This window comes from Moschus berezovskii, chromosome X, assembly GCF_049115385.1.
Source record: "Moschus berezovskii isolate FMDL1 chromosome X, NW_MosBer_1.0, whole genome shotgun sequence".
NCBI lineage: Eukaryota > Metazoa > Chordata > Mammalia > Artiodactyla > Moschidae > Moschus > Moschus berezovskii.
The window spans coordinates 97061134-97075936 of NC_142488.1; the positions used below are offsets into that span (position 1 = coordinate 97061134).

Genomic DNA, 14803 nt, shown 5'->3' on the forward strand with positions numbered 1-14803 from the left:
TCGAGCGGGTAGCCTTTCCCTTATCCAGGGGATCTGTCCAACCCAGGGGTCGAACCCAGGTCTCATGCATTGCAGAAGGATTCTTTACCAGCTGAGCCACAAGGGATTTAACTTTATTTCCCTTATATTAACCCATCACTCCTACAAGACACATTTTTTTTTTTACATTCCAGCTTTTTCCATGCTTTCTTTCATGTTATTCTTCCAGAGGTAATGCTAAATACAACATAAATTATAAGTATAAAAATTACCTTATATTTTCACACAGTCTCTCACTTGATATCTAAATCCAAGCCTATTCATTTAAAAATGATTTATTTTTTTCCAATTTAAGAAGAATAACAGGTTTAAAATAGAAAATTTGAAAAAGGTAGGAAGACAGGAAAAAGAAAACAATGTCAATCATAGTCCTACCATGTAAAGAACAACCATTGTTAACAGTGCTGTCATGCCTATTCTTTAAACAAATCTTAGCTAAGGTCCCATTTCCAACATGATGCCTTCTTTGCCCTTCCTTCTCCAGAACTTCTCTATCATGTTTGTTCCACTCATTTGTACAAGTCAGTTAACTTGGTGTGGGTCTTGTGTTTCCAACTAGAATGTTAGGTCCTTGAAGGCTGAAACTGAGTTATACTTCTTCACTCATCCCCAAACACCTGGTACACTGGACCCAATATTTGCTGACTGATTTAAGTTAAATGAATACAAATCATATCAGAAAGAATATGAAATAGGCCAAGTATCTGAGTCATTAAAGTTTTCTGGTCACCTGGTTTAGTGACGACTGCTTTTCTGTTCCTGGAACTCTTGAAGTCTATTAAGCCTCTTTTTCTACACCAAGATTGTGTAAAAATCAGACTGATTAAGAGCCAGGATTACTCAAAGATTCTCCTTGTAAGGCATAAGGGTGAGAGAAAGAGGGGAGGGAGGGAGGGAGGGACAGAAGTGTGTGAGAGGGAGGGAGGAAAGGAGAGGGTAGAGAAGGGGATATAGAGTATCTGGTGCTCAATCCAGTATGTGATTTGCCTCCAGCACTGTATACAGGATCCCATCCACTTGTTCTGAGTCAAACCCGATCTCACGAAGCTCCAAGTGAGGGAGGACAGAAGTAAGGAGATAGCTGACGTGGATACGCAGCCGCGTAAGCTTGGCCAAAGCCCTGTATGATGGAGTGAGGGACAGAAGAGATGACATGAGGTCATTAGCCAACAGAACAAAATGAAGCTCCTTCAAAATGGGCCTACATCTCTCAACAATTACGTTTCCATTAGCTAGAAAGAAAGAAGAAAGCACAATGCCACCAAGCACCGGGAGATTGGCTGCAGCTCTCTAAGTGACTGCTCAATCCTTGGTGGCCTAGGAATTAATTAAGGCTTCTTCTCTTATCTATGATCAGTAACCGGGGGTCCTAAGGGAGGCTTCCCATTAGCACTCACAAGCTGATAACTAAACCCTAGTAATTAACCTTTCTAGGTCATCTCCCTCTGGGGTCCGGTAGGAGACCTGAGCCTTCTGCAGCACTTCCAGGTGTGTCTCTGTCTCCTTCAGTTTCTCTTTTAGCTCCTGCTTCTCCTCTTTGGTTCTTTCCAGCTCAGCTTTCAGAATCTGGAATTCAGCTTGGCGATAGCCCATGTGTTTCTTGCTCCAATATAAGCCTTCCGTCTCCTGGGTACTATAAGTCACCAATTCATGTTGGACTTTCTTGAATTTGGAATGCCAATGATTCCTCTCCTGTTCCAGCTCCTCCACCTGCAGTCCAAGAAACAGAAATACAATGACCCCACATTTCACTGAAAGCTAAAGAGAGTGCCCCCAGTTTTCCTGAACGTATTCACCCTGTGATTACTAAACATATTCTTCTGTTTATGGATCTTTTCAAATCCCAAATATGGGAGGGAAGCCCAGTAGGGTTCACTTGATCTGAGATGTACCACAGAATCATTCAATGGCTTATTGTGTTTAAACATGAGATCATCAGTTCTATCTCTCTGGTCCCTTGGTTACAATAGCCTCTCATTTCCAGTGGTAAGATGTTACCCTAACCTTTTGCTGGAACATATTCCTTTCTGCCAAAACACGTTCCAATTTTTCTGCGGTTCTCTTCAGTTCTTCTAGCTCTCTTTGGTTCTTCATCTTTGGTATATTGTGGCCGCCGCTCTCCTCATAGCCTCTTCCTTTCTCTGCAACAGCTGCAGCAGGAGTTGGAGCAGAGGCCACAGAAGAATAAGGCACTGGATTCAAGGATTCAGCTGCTTTCCTTCTCTCAGCAAGCTCCTCTCTGTTAAAAGGGATCAGCTGAATGGGAGCTCCTGAATCTCTAATACCTTTTGCAACACCGACAACAGCTACAAAAGGTCCCTTGCTCACTTCTTCCTTGTTTACATGTGTGTTGCCTCTGTTAGACTCTTCTGCCACCAATCGTGGCATTTGATCTTCTAACTCTTCAGGGAGCAAGGAACCCTGGTGTTGGTCCTGGGCCCCCGAAATCAGAACTGAGACCTCCCTACTCTGACTGGTACTCTTGATTGCTTCTGGGTATTCTGGGGAAAGGTATGGTGGTGTGCTTCTCTCAGAACTGGACTTCTCACGGCTGTTCTCCCCTTCTGGGTAGGCAACTGCTGCCTCCACCCTCCTGTAAGGGCCAGGCATGGAATAATCTAGAGGAGGTGTTGTCATCTCATTCTGGAGCCTTCTTCGTTTCTCCACAGGTTCCTCACCTAGGATCCATTTGTACTTACTGCAAGAAGAAGAGGAAATTCAATTTTAAGCCGTCACAATACAAGCTAAGTATATTCTTATTCTATGGAGGATATGATATATCCTATCCTATGGAGACAGATATTCTTATTCATCTTCAAATTTCCCATATTACAACTGACTCTAGCTGTTATTCACAGATCATTTCATGTTAGGAATACATTTATTCACAGATCATTTCATGTTAGGAATACATTTTCACCCCCAAACTCCAACCCCTTCATCACTCATGCAATTTGCTGAGATAGTGATGTGTCTTAAGAGAGTGGAGAAACTGAGAGGTATGAATAAAGTCAGCATCTGGATATAGCAGAACTAGGCTGACCTTGGTTAGATTTCTGAAAATAGGATAGAAACCAGTCTGACTCAGAAGTTTCCGAAAGGCAAGTGAAGGAAGAAAAACAAAAAAGTACACATGCAAAATCCCCTAACAAGAGAATGGAAAAAATGTCATAAAAAGCCTAGTGGAGTCAGTGGAGGGGATTGAGCCAGCTCGTTAATTTTAAAGTGTCACAAAAACCTTCTAGAATCAAAGACTTATGCACGTTTTTATATTGCAATGGGACACCACACAGTGCCTTTGCCAGCCAACTGGATTGTGGCTATTGCCCATCATCCACTTGTAAAAGTTAATTAAAATACAGGGCCCTAGTCAGAAACAAAGAAACCGAATCAGTTAGTTCAAGTCATTTCCCACTTAGGGCTAAAGAATTCCCCTCTGTCTGGGCAAACAGGCACTCCCTCAATTCTTCATGGAAGTTTAGGACAGTGACTCAAATCACCTTCCATTTCTGGCTGCTATATACAATAATGGTTGAAGGAACTAATAACAACAACAACAAAAACAGATGCCACCAAAATCTATAGGCAATTTTATATCAAGCAGGAGGATGGGACCCCAACTTTTATCCTTATAACTCTTCTTCTCTCTTTCCAGAAAACCAAGAAATTTCAAGGTAAAAATTAACTTTCAAGTTTTCAATGAGAAAGAGCCAGGCATGTTATTGGCCACCATAGCTCAAGGCCGCCCGTGTTTGTCTGCCAATTTCAGAGAACATCTGTAAAACATCTCAAACCTTAGCTTCTTAGAATGCCCTAAATGTTCTTCAAAACTTGTGTTTGCCTAGAAATAAAACTGGTCTGTCATTTCAATAGGGCTTCCCTGGTGGCTCATATGGTAAAGAATCCACCTGCAGTGCAGGAGACCCAGCATCAATCCCTGGGTTGGGAAGCTCCCCTGGAGAAAGGAATGGCTACATACTTCAGTATTCTTGACTGGAGAATGCCATGGACATAAGAGCCTGGTGAAAACTAAGATCATGGCATCTGGTCCCATCACTTCATGGGGAATAGATGGGGAAACAGTGGAAACAGTGTCAGACTTTATTTTTCTGGGCTCCAAAAATCACTGCAGATGCTGACTGCAGCCATGAAATTAAAAGACGCTTACTCCTTGGAAGGAAAGTTATGACCAACCTAGGTAGCATATTAAAAAGCAGAGACATTACTTTGCCAACAAAGGTCCGTCTAGTCAAGGCTATAGTTTTTCCAGTGGTCATGTATAGATGTGAGAGTTGGACTGTGAAGAAAGCTGAGCGCTGAAGAATTAATGCTTTTGAACTGTGGTGTTGGAGAAAACTCTTGAGAGTCCCTTGGACTGCAAGAAGATCCAACCAGTCCATTCTAAAGGAGATCAGTCCTGAGTGTTCATTGGAAGGACTGATGCTAAAGCTGAAACTCCAATACTTTGGCCACCTCGTGCGAAGAGTTGATTCACTGGAAAAGACTCTGATGCTGAGAGGGATTGGGGGCAGGAGGAGAAGGGGATGATAGAGGATGAGATGGCTGGATGGCATCACCGACTCGATGGACATGAGTTTGAGTGAACTCCGGGAGTTGGTGATGGACAGGGAGTCCTGACGTGCTGTGATTCATGGGGTCACAAAGAGTCAGACACGACTGAGCGACTGAACTGAACTGAACTGAAGAGCCTGGTGGGCTACAGTCATCTTAATAAGATCTTGTTGTATTGGCCTTAGGGACTATGTAAGAGCAAATGCGTTCATCTTTAAACATGCATAGGGCCACTGTCGATGGTCCATTTAGCTGCAGTCCTGAGGATGATAGTAGAACAAGTTTGCAGGTATGAAGGAAGCATATATGATACCAGATAGCAACCACAAAGTTTTATGAAAGGCAATTAATGGCAAAGTATTCTTTTCATTTTCCCACTTCTAAAAGTTCTGTCTTTAGTTATCCTCTTTTCTCCCTACACTTCTTTTCTTCGGTAATCTCATACAATCTTTTGGCCCTAACTTCTGGAAGATAACTTCCAAGTGGTGTTCCCAGCCCAGAATCTCCAGTACTGAATTTCTAACTGCCTGTTACATACTATTTTTTCTGGAGGTCCCACTGGTATCTCACTCAGTATGTATAAAACTGACCTCTCACTTTCACCTTCAAACCTGCTCCCTCTACTAAGTTTCCTATTTGTGTTATGACATCAACAAACTCTCAGTAATTTTAAATGGTTCTACCACTATCAATACTCAAGTTCAAGCTCTCATTACCTTTCCTGGGCTATTGCAATGGCTTTCTCCAGTCTCCCCTTGTCACACCTCCAGATCACCCACTGCCAAGTTAATCTTCCAAAGGCATTGCTCTAATCATGTCACCTCCTTAACTGCTATCTTTAGGTATTATTCCCCACAACATAAAAGTTCAAATGTCTTAGCTTGGTATTCAAGCTTTTCCATTCCAAAACACAGGGAACATTTACTGAGTACTTACTCTGTGCCAGTTTGGTGAGTCAATGTGTATGAGGAGATACTTTCATCTTCACTTTAAAAAGACAATGCTCAGGCCTAGAGAGGTTAAATAACTTTCTGAAAGTCATGTAGCTAGTAAGTGACAGAACTGGGACTTAATTTGGCCCTAGCTTTCTCTCTTACTACTTCCCTTCAAAGACACCAGCCAAACAGAATGCCCCACGACTTCTCAGACTGCTTCTTTTGATTGGAACACACTTCTCAACACAAGACAATTCAAATGCCACTTTTGAATTCCCATAGCACTTTAGCACTCTCAGTATAATAAATACAATACAATAAATATATATTGCTTTTTACTGTGTATGTGTATTACAGGTTTCCCACTAAAGTATAAACTCCTTAACAGAAGGTAGCTTAACTAACTGTGCTACATGGGGATGAGGGAACAAAACTTTGCAAATAAGAGGCAATTCAAAAGGAACTATGATGTTAATGACAGATAGTGAATGGGTTTTACTTATTGGCTCTGTAAATACTTCTGATTCTTCCCAGTAGGAATCAACTCTTACTCTAGATCTGAATTCACTGGTCTAGTAAAGATTAATTCAGGGTTTACATACCAGGAATTATTTCCCAACTACATAGTTTCTTCTCATTTTTTTTCTTTCTGTCATATTTCTCCACTGGCTGCCTGCAGAGAAGCCAGCTGATATTTTGATAGGGACTGCACGGAGAAGGCAATGGCAAGCCACTCCAGTACTCTTGCCTAGAAAATCCCATGGATGGAGCAGCCTGGTAGGCTGCAGTCCATGGGGTCGCTCAGGGTCGGACACGACTGAGCGACTTCGCTTTCACTTTTCACTTTCACACATTGGAGAAGGAAATGGCAACCCACTCCAGTGTTCTTGCCTGGAGAATCCCAGGGACGGGGGAGCCTGGTGGGCTTCCGTCTATGGGGTCACACAGAGTCGGACACGACTGAAGTGACTCAGCAGCAGCAGCACTGAATCTGTAGCTCAGTTTGGGGAGTGCTGCTATCTTAACGACATTAAATCTGCTGACCCACAAATATGAAATCTGTTTCATTTTAGGCTTTCTTATTCTCATGTAAAAGGCGCTAACTCCTTGGAAGGAAAGTTATGACCAATCTTGACAGCATATTAAAAAGCAGAGACATTACTTTGCCAACAAAGGTCCATCTAGTCAAGGCTATGGTTTTTCCAGTAGTCATGTATGGATGTGAGAGTTGGACTATAAAAAAAAAGCTGAGCAACGAAGAATTGATGCTTTTGAACTGTGGTGTTGAAGAAGACTCTTGAGAGTTCCTTGGACTGCAAGGAGATCAAACCAGTCCATCCTAAAGGAGATCAGTCCTGAGTGTTCATTGGAAGGACTGATGTTGAAGCTGAAACTCCAACACTTTGGCCACCTGATGTGAAGAACTGACTCATTGGAAAAGACCCTGATGCTGGGAAAGATTGAGGGCAGGAGGAGAAGGAGACGACAGAGGATGAGATGGGTGGATGGCATCACCGACACGAGTTTGGGTAAACTCCGGGAGTTGGTGATGGACAGGGAGGCCTGGCATGCTGCAGTCCATGGGGTCGCAAAGAGTCGGACACCACTAAGTGACTAAGGTGAACTATAAGTGGAATTGGTTTATTAAATGTTTTTTCTGAATTTTTGCTGTTCCTTTCAAAGAGCCAACCTTTGGTTTCACTGAGTTTTCTATTATTTTTCTATTCTCCATTTCATTTTCATTCTGATATTTCCTTCTTTCTGCTTGATTTGCGGTTAGCTTGCTCTCATATTTTTAGTTTCTTAAGGTGGAAGTTTAGGTTAACAATTTGAGATACTTCTTCAATTTTAATATAAGCATTTACAAATATAATTTCCAATCTGAATACCTCTTTGGCTTCAAGTTGTAATTTTTTGTATATTTTATTTTTATTTTCATCTTAAGGTATTTTCTAATTTTCCTTGTGACATCTTCTTTTACTCATTTTTAAAATTTTGGAGCATGGTATTTAATTTCTACATATTTGTGAATTTCTCAAGTTTCCTTCTGTTGCTGATCTCTACTTTAATTGCATGGTTGGAGAATATCCTTTATGTGATGTCAACCCTTTTAAATTTGTTGAGGCTTGTTTTATGGTCTAACATCTGGTCTATTCTGGAGAATATTCCATGGGCACTTGAGAATATTTACTCTGCTGTTTGGGGGTGAATTTTCTGCATGTATCTGTCAGGTCCAGTTGGCTTATAGCATTCTTCAACCCTTCTATTTTGATCTTTTACCCATTATTGAAAGTGGGATACTGAAGTTTCCAACTGTTATTGTTAAACTGCCTATTTCTCCCTTCAATTCTGTCTACTTTTGCTTCATGCATTTTTGGGGCTCTGTTGTTAGGTACGTATATGGGTATAATTTTTGTATCTGATGCTAAAGCTGAAACTCCAGTACTTTGGCCACCTCATGCGACGAGTTGACTCACGGGAAAAGACTCTGATGCTGGGAGGGATTGGGGGCGAAAGGAGACAGGGACAACAGAGAATGAGATGGCTGGACGGCATCACCAACTCGATGGACATGAGTTTGAGTGAACTCTGGGAGTTGGTGATGGACAGGGAGGCCTAGCGTGCTGTGATTCATGGGGTCGCAAAGAGTCGGACACGACTGAGCGACTGAACTGAACTGAACTGAATGGACTTTATCAATATGAAATGTCCCTTTTGTATCTGGTAACATTTTATGTTTAAAGTCTATTAGTTTGTCTGATAATAGTATAGCCACTCTTGTTCTCTATAGTTGCTGTTTATATGGTATGTCTCTCTTCATCTTTTAACTTTCAACCTATTTGTATCTCTGAACATAAAATATATAGACATTATATTTGTGTATGTGAAAAAATCCAATTGGATAATCTCCAGCTTTTGATTGGATTGTTTAATCTTATCACATTTAATGTTATTACTGATACGTTAGAATTGACGTCCATTATTTGGTTTTCTGCTCTCTATATATGTCATGGTTTCCTTCGTCCTCTACTGTTCCTCTTTTCATGTTATGTAGGTATTTTCTAGTTCAACATTTACAAATCTAACAATACATTACTATAGTTATTACTTTATGTAATATTATGTCTTTTGAGGAAGCTAAGAGAAGAAAGTAGAGCAAGGACATATTTATAGTTTGTTAAATTAACCTTATCTTTCCATTTAAAATTTTAATTTCTTATTACGGATGTGAGTTACCATCTGGTATTATTTCCTCACTCCAATACAGCTTTGCTCCCACCCACTTCTTTTATGCTGTTATTGGCAAATATTTTATATCTGTAGATGATCCCAACAATAAAATTATATATATCTGTGAAATTATATACAAATATATATACTGTTTATGCAATTATTCTTTTAATCAGTTAAGAACAGAAAGAGGAAGAAACATGCCACTGTATTTGGATGTGAGAGTTGAACTATAAAGAAAGCTGAGCACTGAAGAATTGATGCTTTTGAACTGTGGTGCTGGAGAAGACTCTTGAGAGTCCCGTGGACTGCAAGGAGATCCAACCAGTCCATTCTAAAGGAGATTGATCCTGGGTGTTCATTGGAAGGACTGATGTTGAAGCTGAAACTGCAATACTTTGGCCACCTCATGCGACCAGTTGACTCAGTGGAAAAGACTCTGATGCTGGGAAAGGTTGGGGGCGGGAGGAGAAGGGGACGACAGAGGATGAGATGGTTGGATGGCATCACTGACTCAATGGATATGAGTTTGAGTCAACTCTGGGAGTTGGTGATGGACAGGGAGACCTAGCACACTGTAGTCCATGGGGTTGCAAAGAGTCAAACATGACTGAGCGACTGAACTGAACTGATTATCTTTTGATAATTAATTATAGTTATCATTGCTGCTGCTGCTGCTGCTGCTGCTGTTGCTGCTGCTAAGTCACTTCAGTCGTGTCCGACTCTGTGTGACCCATAGACGGAAGCCCACCAGGCTCCCCCGTCCCTGGGATTCTCCAGGCAAGAACACTGGAGTGGGTTGCCATTTCCTTCTCCAATGCATGAAAGTGAAAAGGGAAAGTGAAGTCGCTCAGTTGTGTCCGACCCTTAGTGACCCCACGGACTGCAGCCTACCAGGCTCCTCCATCCATGGGATTTTCTAGGCAATAGTACTGGAGTGGCTTGCCATTGCCTTCTCCGTATCATTGCTAGTACTGTTTTTTCATGGAAATTTGAATTACTATTTGGTGTCACTTGCTTCCAAGCTGAAGAACTCTCTTTAGCATTTCTTATATGGCAGTTTTTCTAGAAACAAATTCCATCAGGTTTCATTTATATAAGAATGTACTCATCTTACCTTCATTTTCTAAAAATAGTTTTATCGGATTTATGACTTCTGGTTGAAAGTGTTTTTTAAGTACTATGAATATTCATCCCACTGCTCCTGGTTTCCACTGTTTTTGATGAGAAACCAGATGTTAATCTTATTGGGGTTCTCTTTTACATAACAAATATTTTTCTCTTCCTGATTTCAAGATAATTCTCTTTGCCTTTGGCTTTCAATATTTTCACTGTATGGCTGTAAATCTCTTTGCATTTATCCTCTTTTAAGTTACTTGAGCTTCTTAAATGTGTAAATTAATGTTTTTCATCAAACTTGGAAAGTAGTCATTATTTCTTTGAGTATTTTTTCTACCTCTTTTCTTTCCTCTCCTCTCTTTCATGTTCTCCAAATTTGTATATGTTGGTGCACTTAATGGTGTTCTACATTTCTCTGAGGCTCTGAGGCATTTTCCTTCATTCTTTTTTCTCTCTGTTCTTCAGAAAGCATAATCTATAAAATCTGTCATTGGTATACTTTCAAGTTTGCTGATTCTCCTGCCAATTGTAATGTACTGTTAAGTCCCTTTAGTGAAATATTCACATTAGTTATTGTCCATTTTACCTTAAGAATTTCCATTTGGTTCTTTTAAAACATAATTTCTGTCCCTTTTACTAATATTCTGCAGTTGATGAAACATGGTCTCCTTTAGTTCTTTGAACATGTTTATAATAGATGCTTTGAAGTCTCTGTTTGCTAAATTCAACATCTGGATCTATTTAGGGGCACTTTCTATTACCTGCTTCCCTCCCATCTCATGTACAGGTCACATTTTTTTTCTTTGCATGTGTCATAATTTTTTTGTTGACAATTGATATTTTAGATAATATAGTATAGCAAGCAATTTCCACCTCCCTGAATGGTTGCTGCTATTGTTTGTTAGGTTATTTTTTTTTCCAGTGATTTGGCTGAAGTGACTCCATGAAAATTGTTTCCCCTGTAATATACAGCCTCTAATATTCTTGCTCAGATTTCTTCTTGATTTTTATCTTTTACGTAACAATCTAGAAGTTACCCTGAGTCAGCGTAATTATGCCCCCTTAGCCAGTTAGAGTTTTACCCTTTACCACTGAATGTATGTGTGGCTTGAAGGCTACTATCACAGGTCAAAGAATTCATGTTTCTTCCCCCATTCAGCCAGGTAACAGCAGTTTGGATTTTCCCTCTCCAGTCATTTCTGAGGAGGCACATCCTGCAGCATGTGCAGTTTCTCAGACTAACAGGGATATTTGTGATTTTACTTTTAAGCCTGGCTTCCAAGGAGTGGCCCCTGGACCAGAGTAGCTTTTTGTTCAGTCAGTGCTTGATTAAAGGCTGTGCTTAAGTATCGAGTGCCAGTGAAACTTCTGCTATCTGTTTGATCTGTGTGAAGCTTGGGGACTGCTTGCAAGTTCACCTTGTGTTCTGAATGAGTGTAGTCTCACGTTTACGCATAGTCTTCCTAACCCCCAGGGTTGACTATGATCCCAGGAGTGCTTGGATGTCTTTTTTCTTGCTTCTCTCTATTACCAAACTTATGATTTCACAGTCATCTTGTTTGTTGTAACTTGTATCATGGAGCTATGACACAATTGTTCTTAATTTTTCTCCACTAAGATTTCCATTGTCTGACAATGCCCTTAGGAATGGAATTCTCCATGATATGTTCCATACAAAGTCAGTTCCTTTGGGTAGTACGAAGGAGTTCTTCATCTGTCAGGCCTTCCTCTCTCCCTAAGCAGAACCTTTGTGCCACCGTGCAGGGTTGACGGCAGGGACAGTGGCCCACTCTCTAAGAGTGAAACTTTTTCTTTACAAATGGGTGCTGGGATGGTTTTTGGCTTGCTCCTTCTGTCATGAACCTCTGCCCTATAAGTAAGCTGGGGCTGGAGCAATAGGAGTCTAGGCTTGTCAGCATGCTGTCCCTAGGTGAGTGCTGCTACCTGTGGATGGGGGACGAGAAAGCTGGGTGGAAGAAGAGAGGCCCAGTCCTCTTGACTCTGCTTGGAACAGAGCAAAACAGACCTGGAGAATATAAGAAATGTTAGAGGCCTGCACCTCCCAGGTGAAACCACAGCTCTAGATTAGGAGCTAGGGAGAGAGGGAGCCCCCAGTTTCTTGACTACACCCACCTGGATTAGAGCTTCTTGAGTAGTTTTCATAAAACAAAGCTTAGAGGGAGATGAGAGCAGGTTAAATGCCCAACTTTTGCTGTACTTTCTGAGATTTAATAGATTTTCTTGAGTGAATGTTTCTGTACTTGCTGTATGCCCCTAGGACAATTTCCAGGAACTAAGAATGATTGTTTTGCTTTAATAATTTTTTCCAGTTAAATGGTTACTTGTTGGTAAAAGAGTTCATCACACTACTCATTTTGCCATTCTGGAACTCTTTCTCAAAGATCGTATTTTAAAATGTTAATACTGACCCTTGAATCAATCTTATTCATTTGCAAAATTGTTTTTCTATTTCTACCTTGTGTCTGTTGTTTCAAATTCCTTTAAATATATTAGGATATCTTTCCTCCTCTCTTTTCACCATTACAATGTAATTTGAATTTTTTTCTGGCTATCCTTTCAATATATGAAATAATTAGACTTTGATATATAGTTTCTCAGAGTAACCGGGGTGGCGTTAGTGGTAAATAACCTGCCTGCCAATGCAGGAGATGTAAGAGATAAGGGTTTGATCCCTGGGTCAGGAAGATTCCCTGGATAAGGAAATGGCAACCCACTCCAGTATTCTTGCCTGGAAAATCCCAGAGACAGAGGAGTCTGATGGGCTACAGTCTATGGGGTTGCAAAGAGTCCGACACGGCTGAAGCAACTTATCACGCAATATAGCTTACTCAGAGGTTCTCTAAATATCTAAATAAATTACAGGCTGTAATTCTCACCTTTGTCTATATGTTTATGGCTACTTTAGACCTTAGTTTATATCACTCATATGAAACCTACCATGTATCAGGGGTGCTTACATATGTAACTTTTAGTACCATAAGCTCCTTCATCTTAGATTCCATCACTGCCTTAGAATACTGCTTTCATATAGTAAGGACTCAAATATATGTAGAATGAATGAACAGAAAGGGGACTATTTCCTTTAAGCTGTCTTGCCCTAAAAGGTTATGCCTGTTTATATCCTAGCTGAACTTACTCTTTACTGTAGGTCTTCCCCTGTCTTTGCTAGATTCGTGAAGACTCACAAAGCTGTTTCCAATGACACCTCTGGAACACCTTGTAGGTCTTATAACCTACTCCACTAGAAAATTTTAAAACACTCTTGGATAGTGTAGGCTTTATTTTATCTAGAATTAAAGAGCGAGCTGTACTACATGACCCAAGGACCCTTATCAGCTTTAGGTTTCGATAGCAAGGAAGATCTTTGTAACTCTTGACTAAACCTATTCCCTTAACACAGTTTTATAAGAAAACCTTGCATATTTTATTAGACTCTCGAGCATCTAATTTTCCTCTATAAAATGGTAGACTATTTCCAATCAATGTGAATCCCCCTATATGTGTAGCTTGAAATGATAGAATCATCTTTACTGACCTTACATAAAACATGACACTAACAGTATCAATTACCACATATCTCTTGAAGGAAATTATTCTCAAATTAAAATTACACATAAATAGTCAAGAGTATTTTACCTGAATGCTACAGCTAAAACCCAACTCTGGATAGCGCAGTTCCACAATGGCTCATACAGAAATCCTAATTAAGACTGACGAAGTATGCCACCCAATGGATGTACTGTCATACTGCACTCATAAAATACCCACATACAGAGGCTAGCATTTGTTATCTCCTTCAGGTTACCAAAATCCACTGGACAGTATCAATAGAAACACTGAAGAGAAAGCAAAGGTGGTCACAGCAGGGAGAGGACAGCTTTCAAGAGCAGTGACATCTTGATACTCCAGTGGCAATTATGATGCATGACCATCTCAAGGAGATCAACGTAGACAGCTAACAACGTGCTTAACAAAACCACAACACTTTTCTCTATACCCCTCCCAACCTAAAATGGGAGTTGGATAACTGTGGATGAAACAGTAGAATCAGACCAAATCCCTGAGACCAACTAGGCTATATTCCTTAACCCCTTGCTGCATGGTTCTATCTTAGAAATAGCTCCTTCGATATGACTGAATTCAACTATCAGTTTTTGCATAGCTATTCTCTTCCAACTATTCTTGATGCTTTTGTATAGATTCTCATTTACTTCCTTTAGAGTTCTATTACTTTTTCTCCTAATAGCCTACTTCCTCTTGAGACTCTTTGTTCATGCTCAGGGGGATGTGAGGTTCTTTCAATATCTAGGGGGCTTAATTGTGGAAGACTAGGGGACTTGCACACATAAAGAGATGTTTGTCTGGGTGAAAGTTGAAAAGACACACTTAAGAAGCAAGAAAGAAGGAAAGAAATCAATAACATTGGTGGAGGTGGGGGCAGGAGTAATTTCCCCCATTATAATATCCCATTGCTTTTTTCCTACAGTATGTTAAGAAGATATCCAAACTGAAAAGGGTTCATAAAAACTGCACAATCTACTATATAACAGTCATATTATTGTGGACTCTAGAAGTTTCTACCACTAGAGAGCAACTCTGTACCTTCCCTATGGCTTGGCCCTGCCAGAATTAAGAAACACAGTAGCAAGGAGAAAGCAAGTCATAATTAGCAGTCTTGAGTTTTAGTCTCACGACAGCACACAGGCAGTCATACCTTGCAGTGCTTCAGATATTCCTGATATTTAAGAAAATTTCTGTTATAAAGATTGCTGTGTGTGTTTAGTTGCTTAGTCATGTCCAACTCTTTGCGACCCTATGGATTGTAGCCTGCCAGGCTCCTCTGTCTATGGGGATCTTCCAGGCAAGAATACTGGAGTGGGTTGCCA

At 40.5% G+C, this 14803-nt stretch overlaps 1 protein-coding gene across 3 annotated transcripts in view; it reads right to left on the reverse strand.

The window, feature by feature from the left end:
* Positions 1-620: 620 nt before the first annotated feature.
* Positions 621-14803, reverse strand: part of MORC4 (MORC family CW-type zinc finger 4) — a 67231-nt gene continuing 53048 nt past the window's right edge. For 2 of the 3 annotated variants that reach the window (XM_055438365.2, XM_055438363.2), the window contains 3 exons: positions 2044-2737; positions 1466-1749; positions 621-1159 (listed from right to left, as the gene is read on the reverse strand). In XM_055438365.2, coding sequence (XP_055294340.1) covers positions 1006-1159; positions 1466-1749; positions 2044-2737 — 1132 coding nt within the window. In that variant the 3' untranslated portion in view covers positions 621-1005. The remainder of the gene's footprint in view (positions 1160-1465; positions 1750-2043; positions 2738-14803) is intronic. The other variant, XM_055438364.2, reaches the window with a different exon arrangement.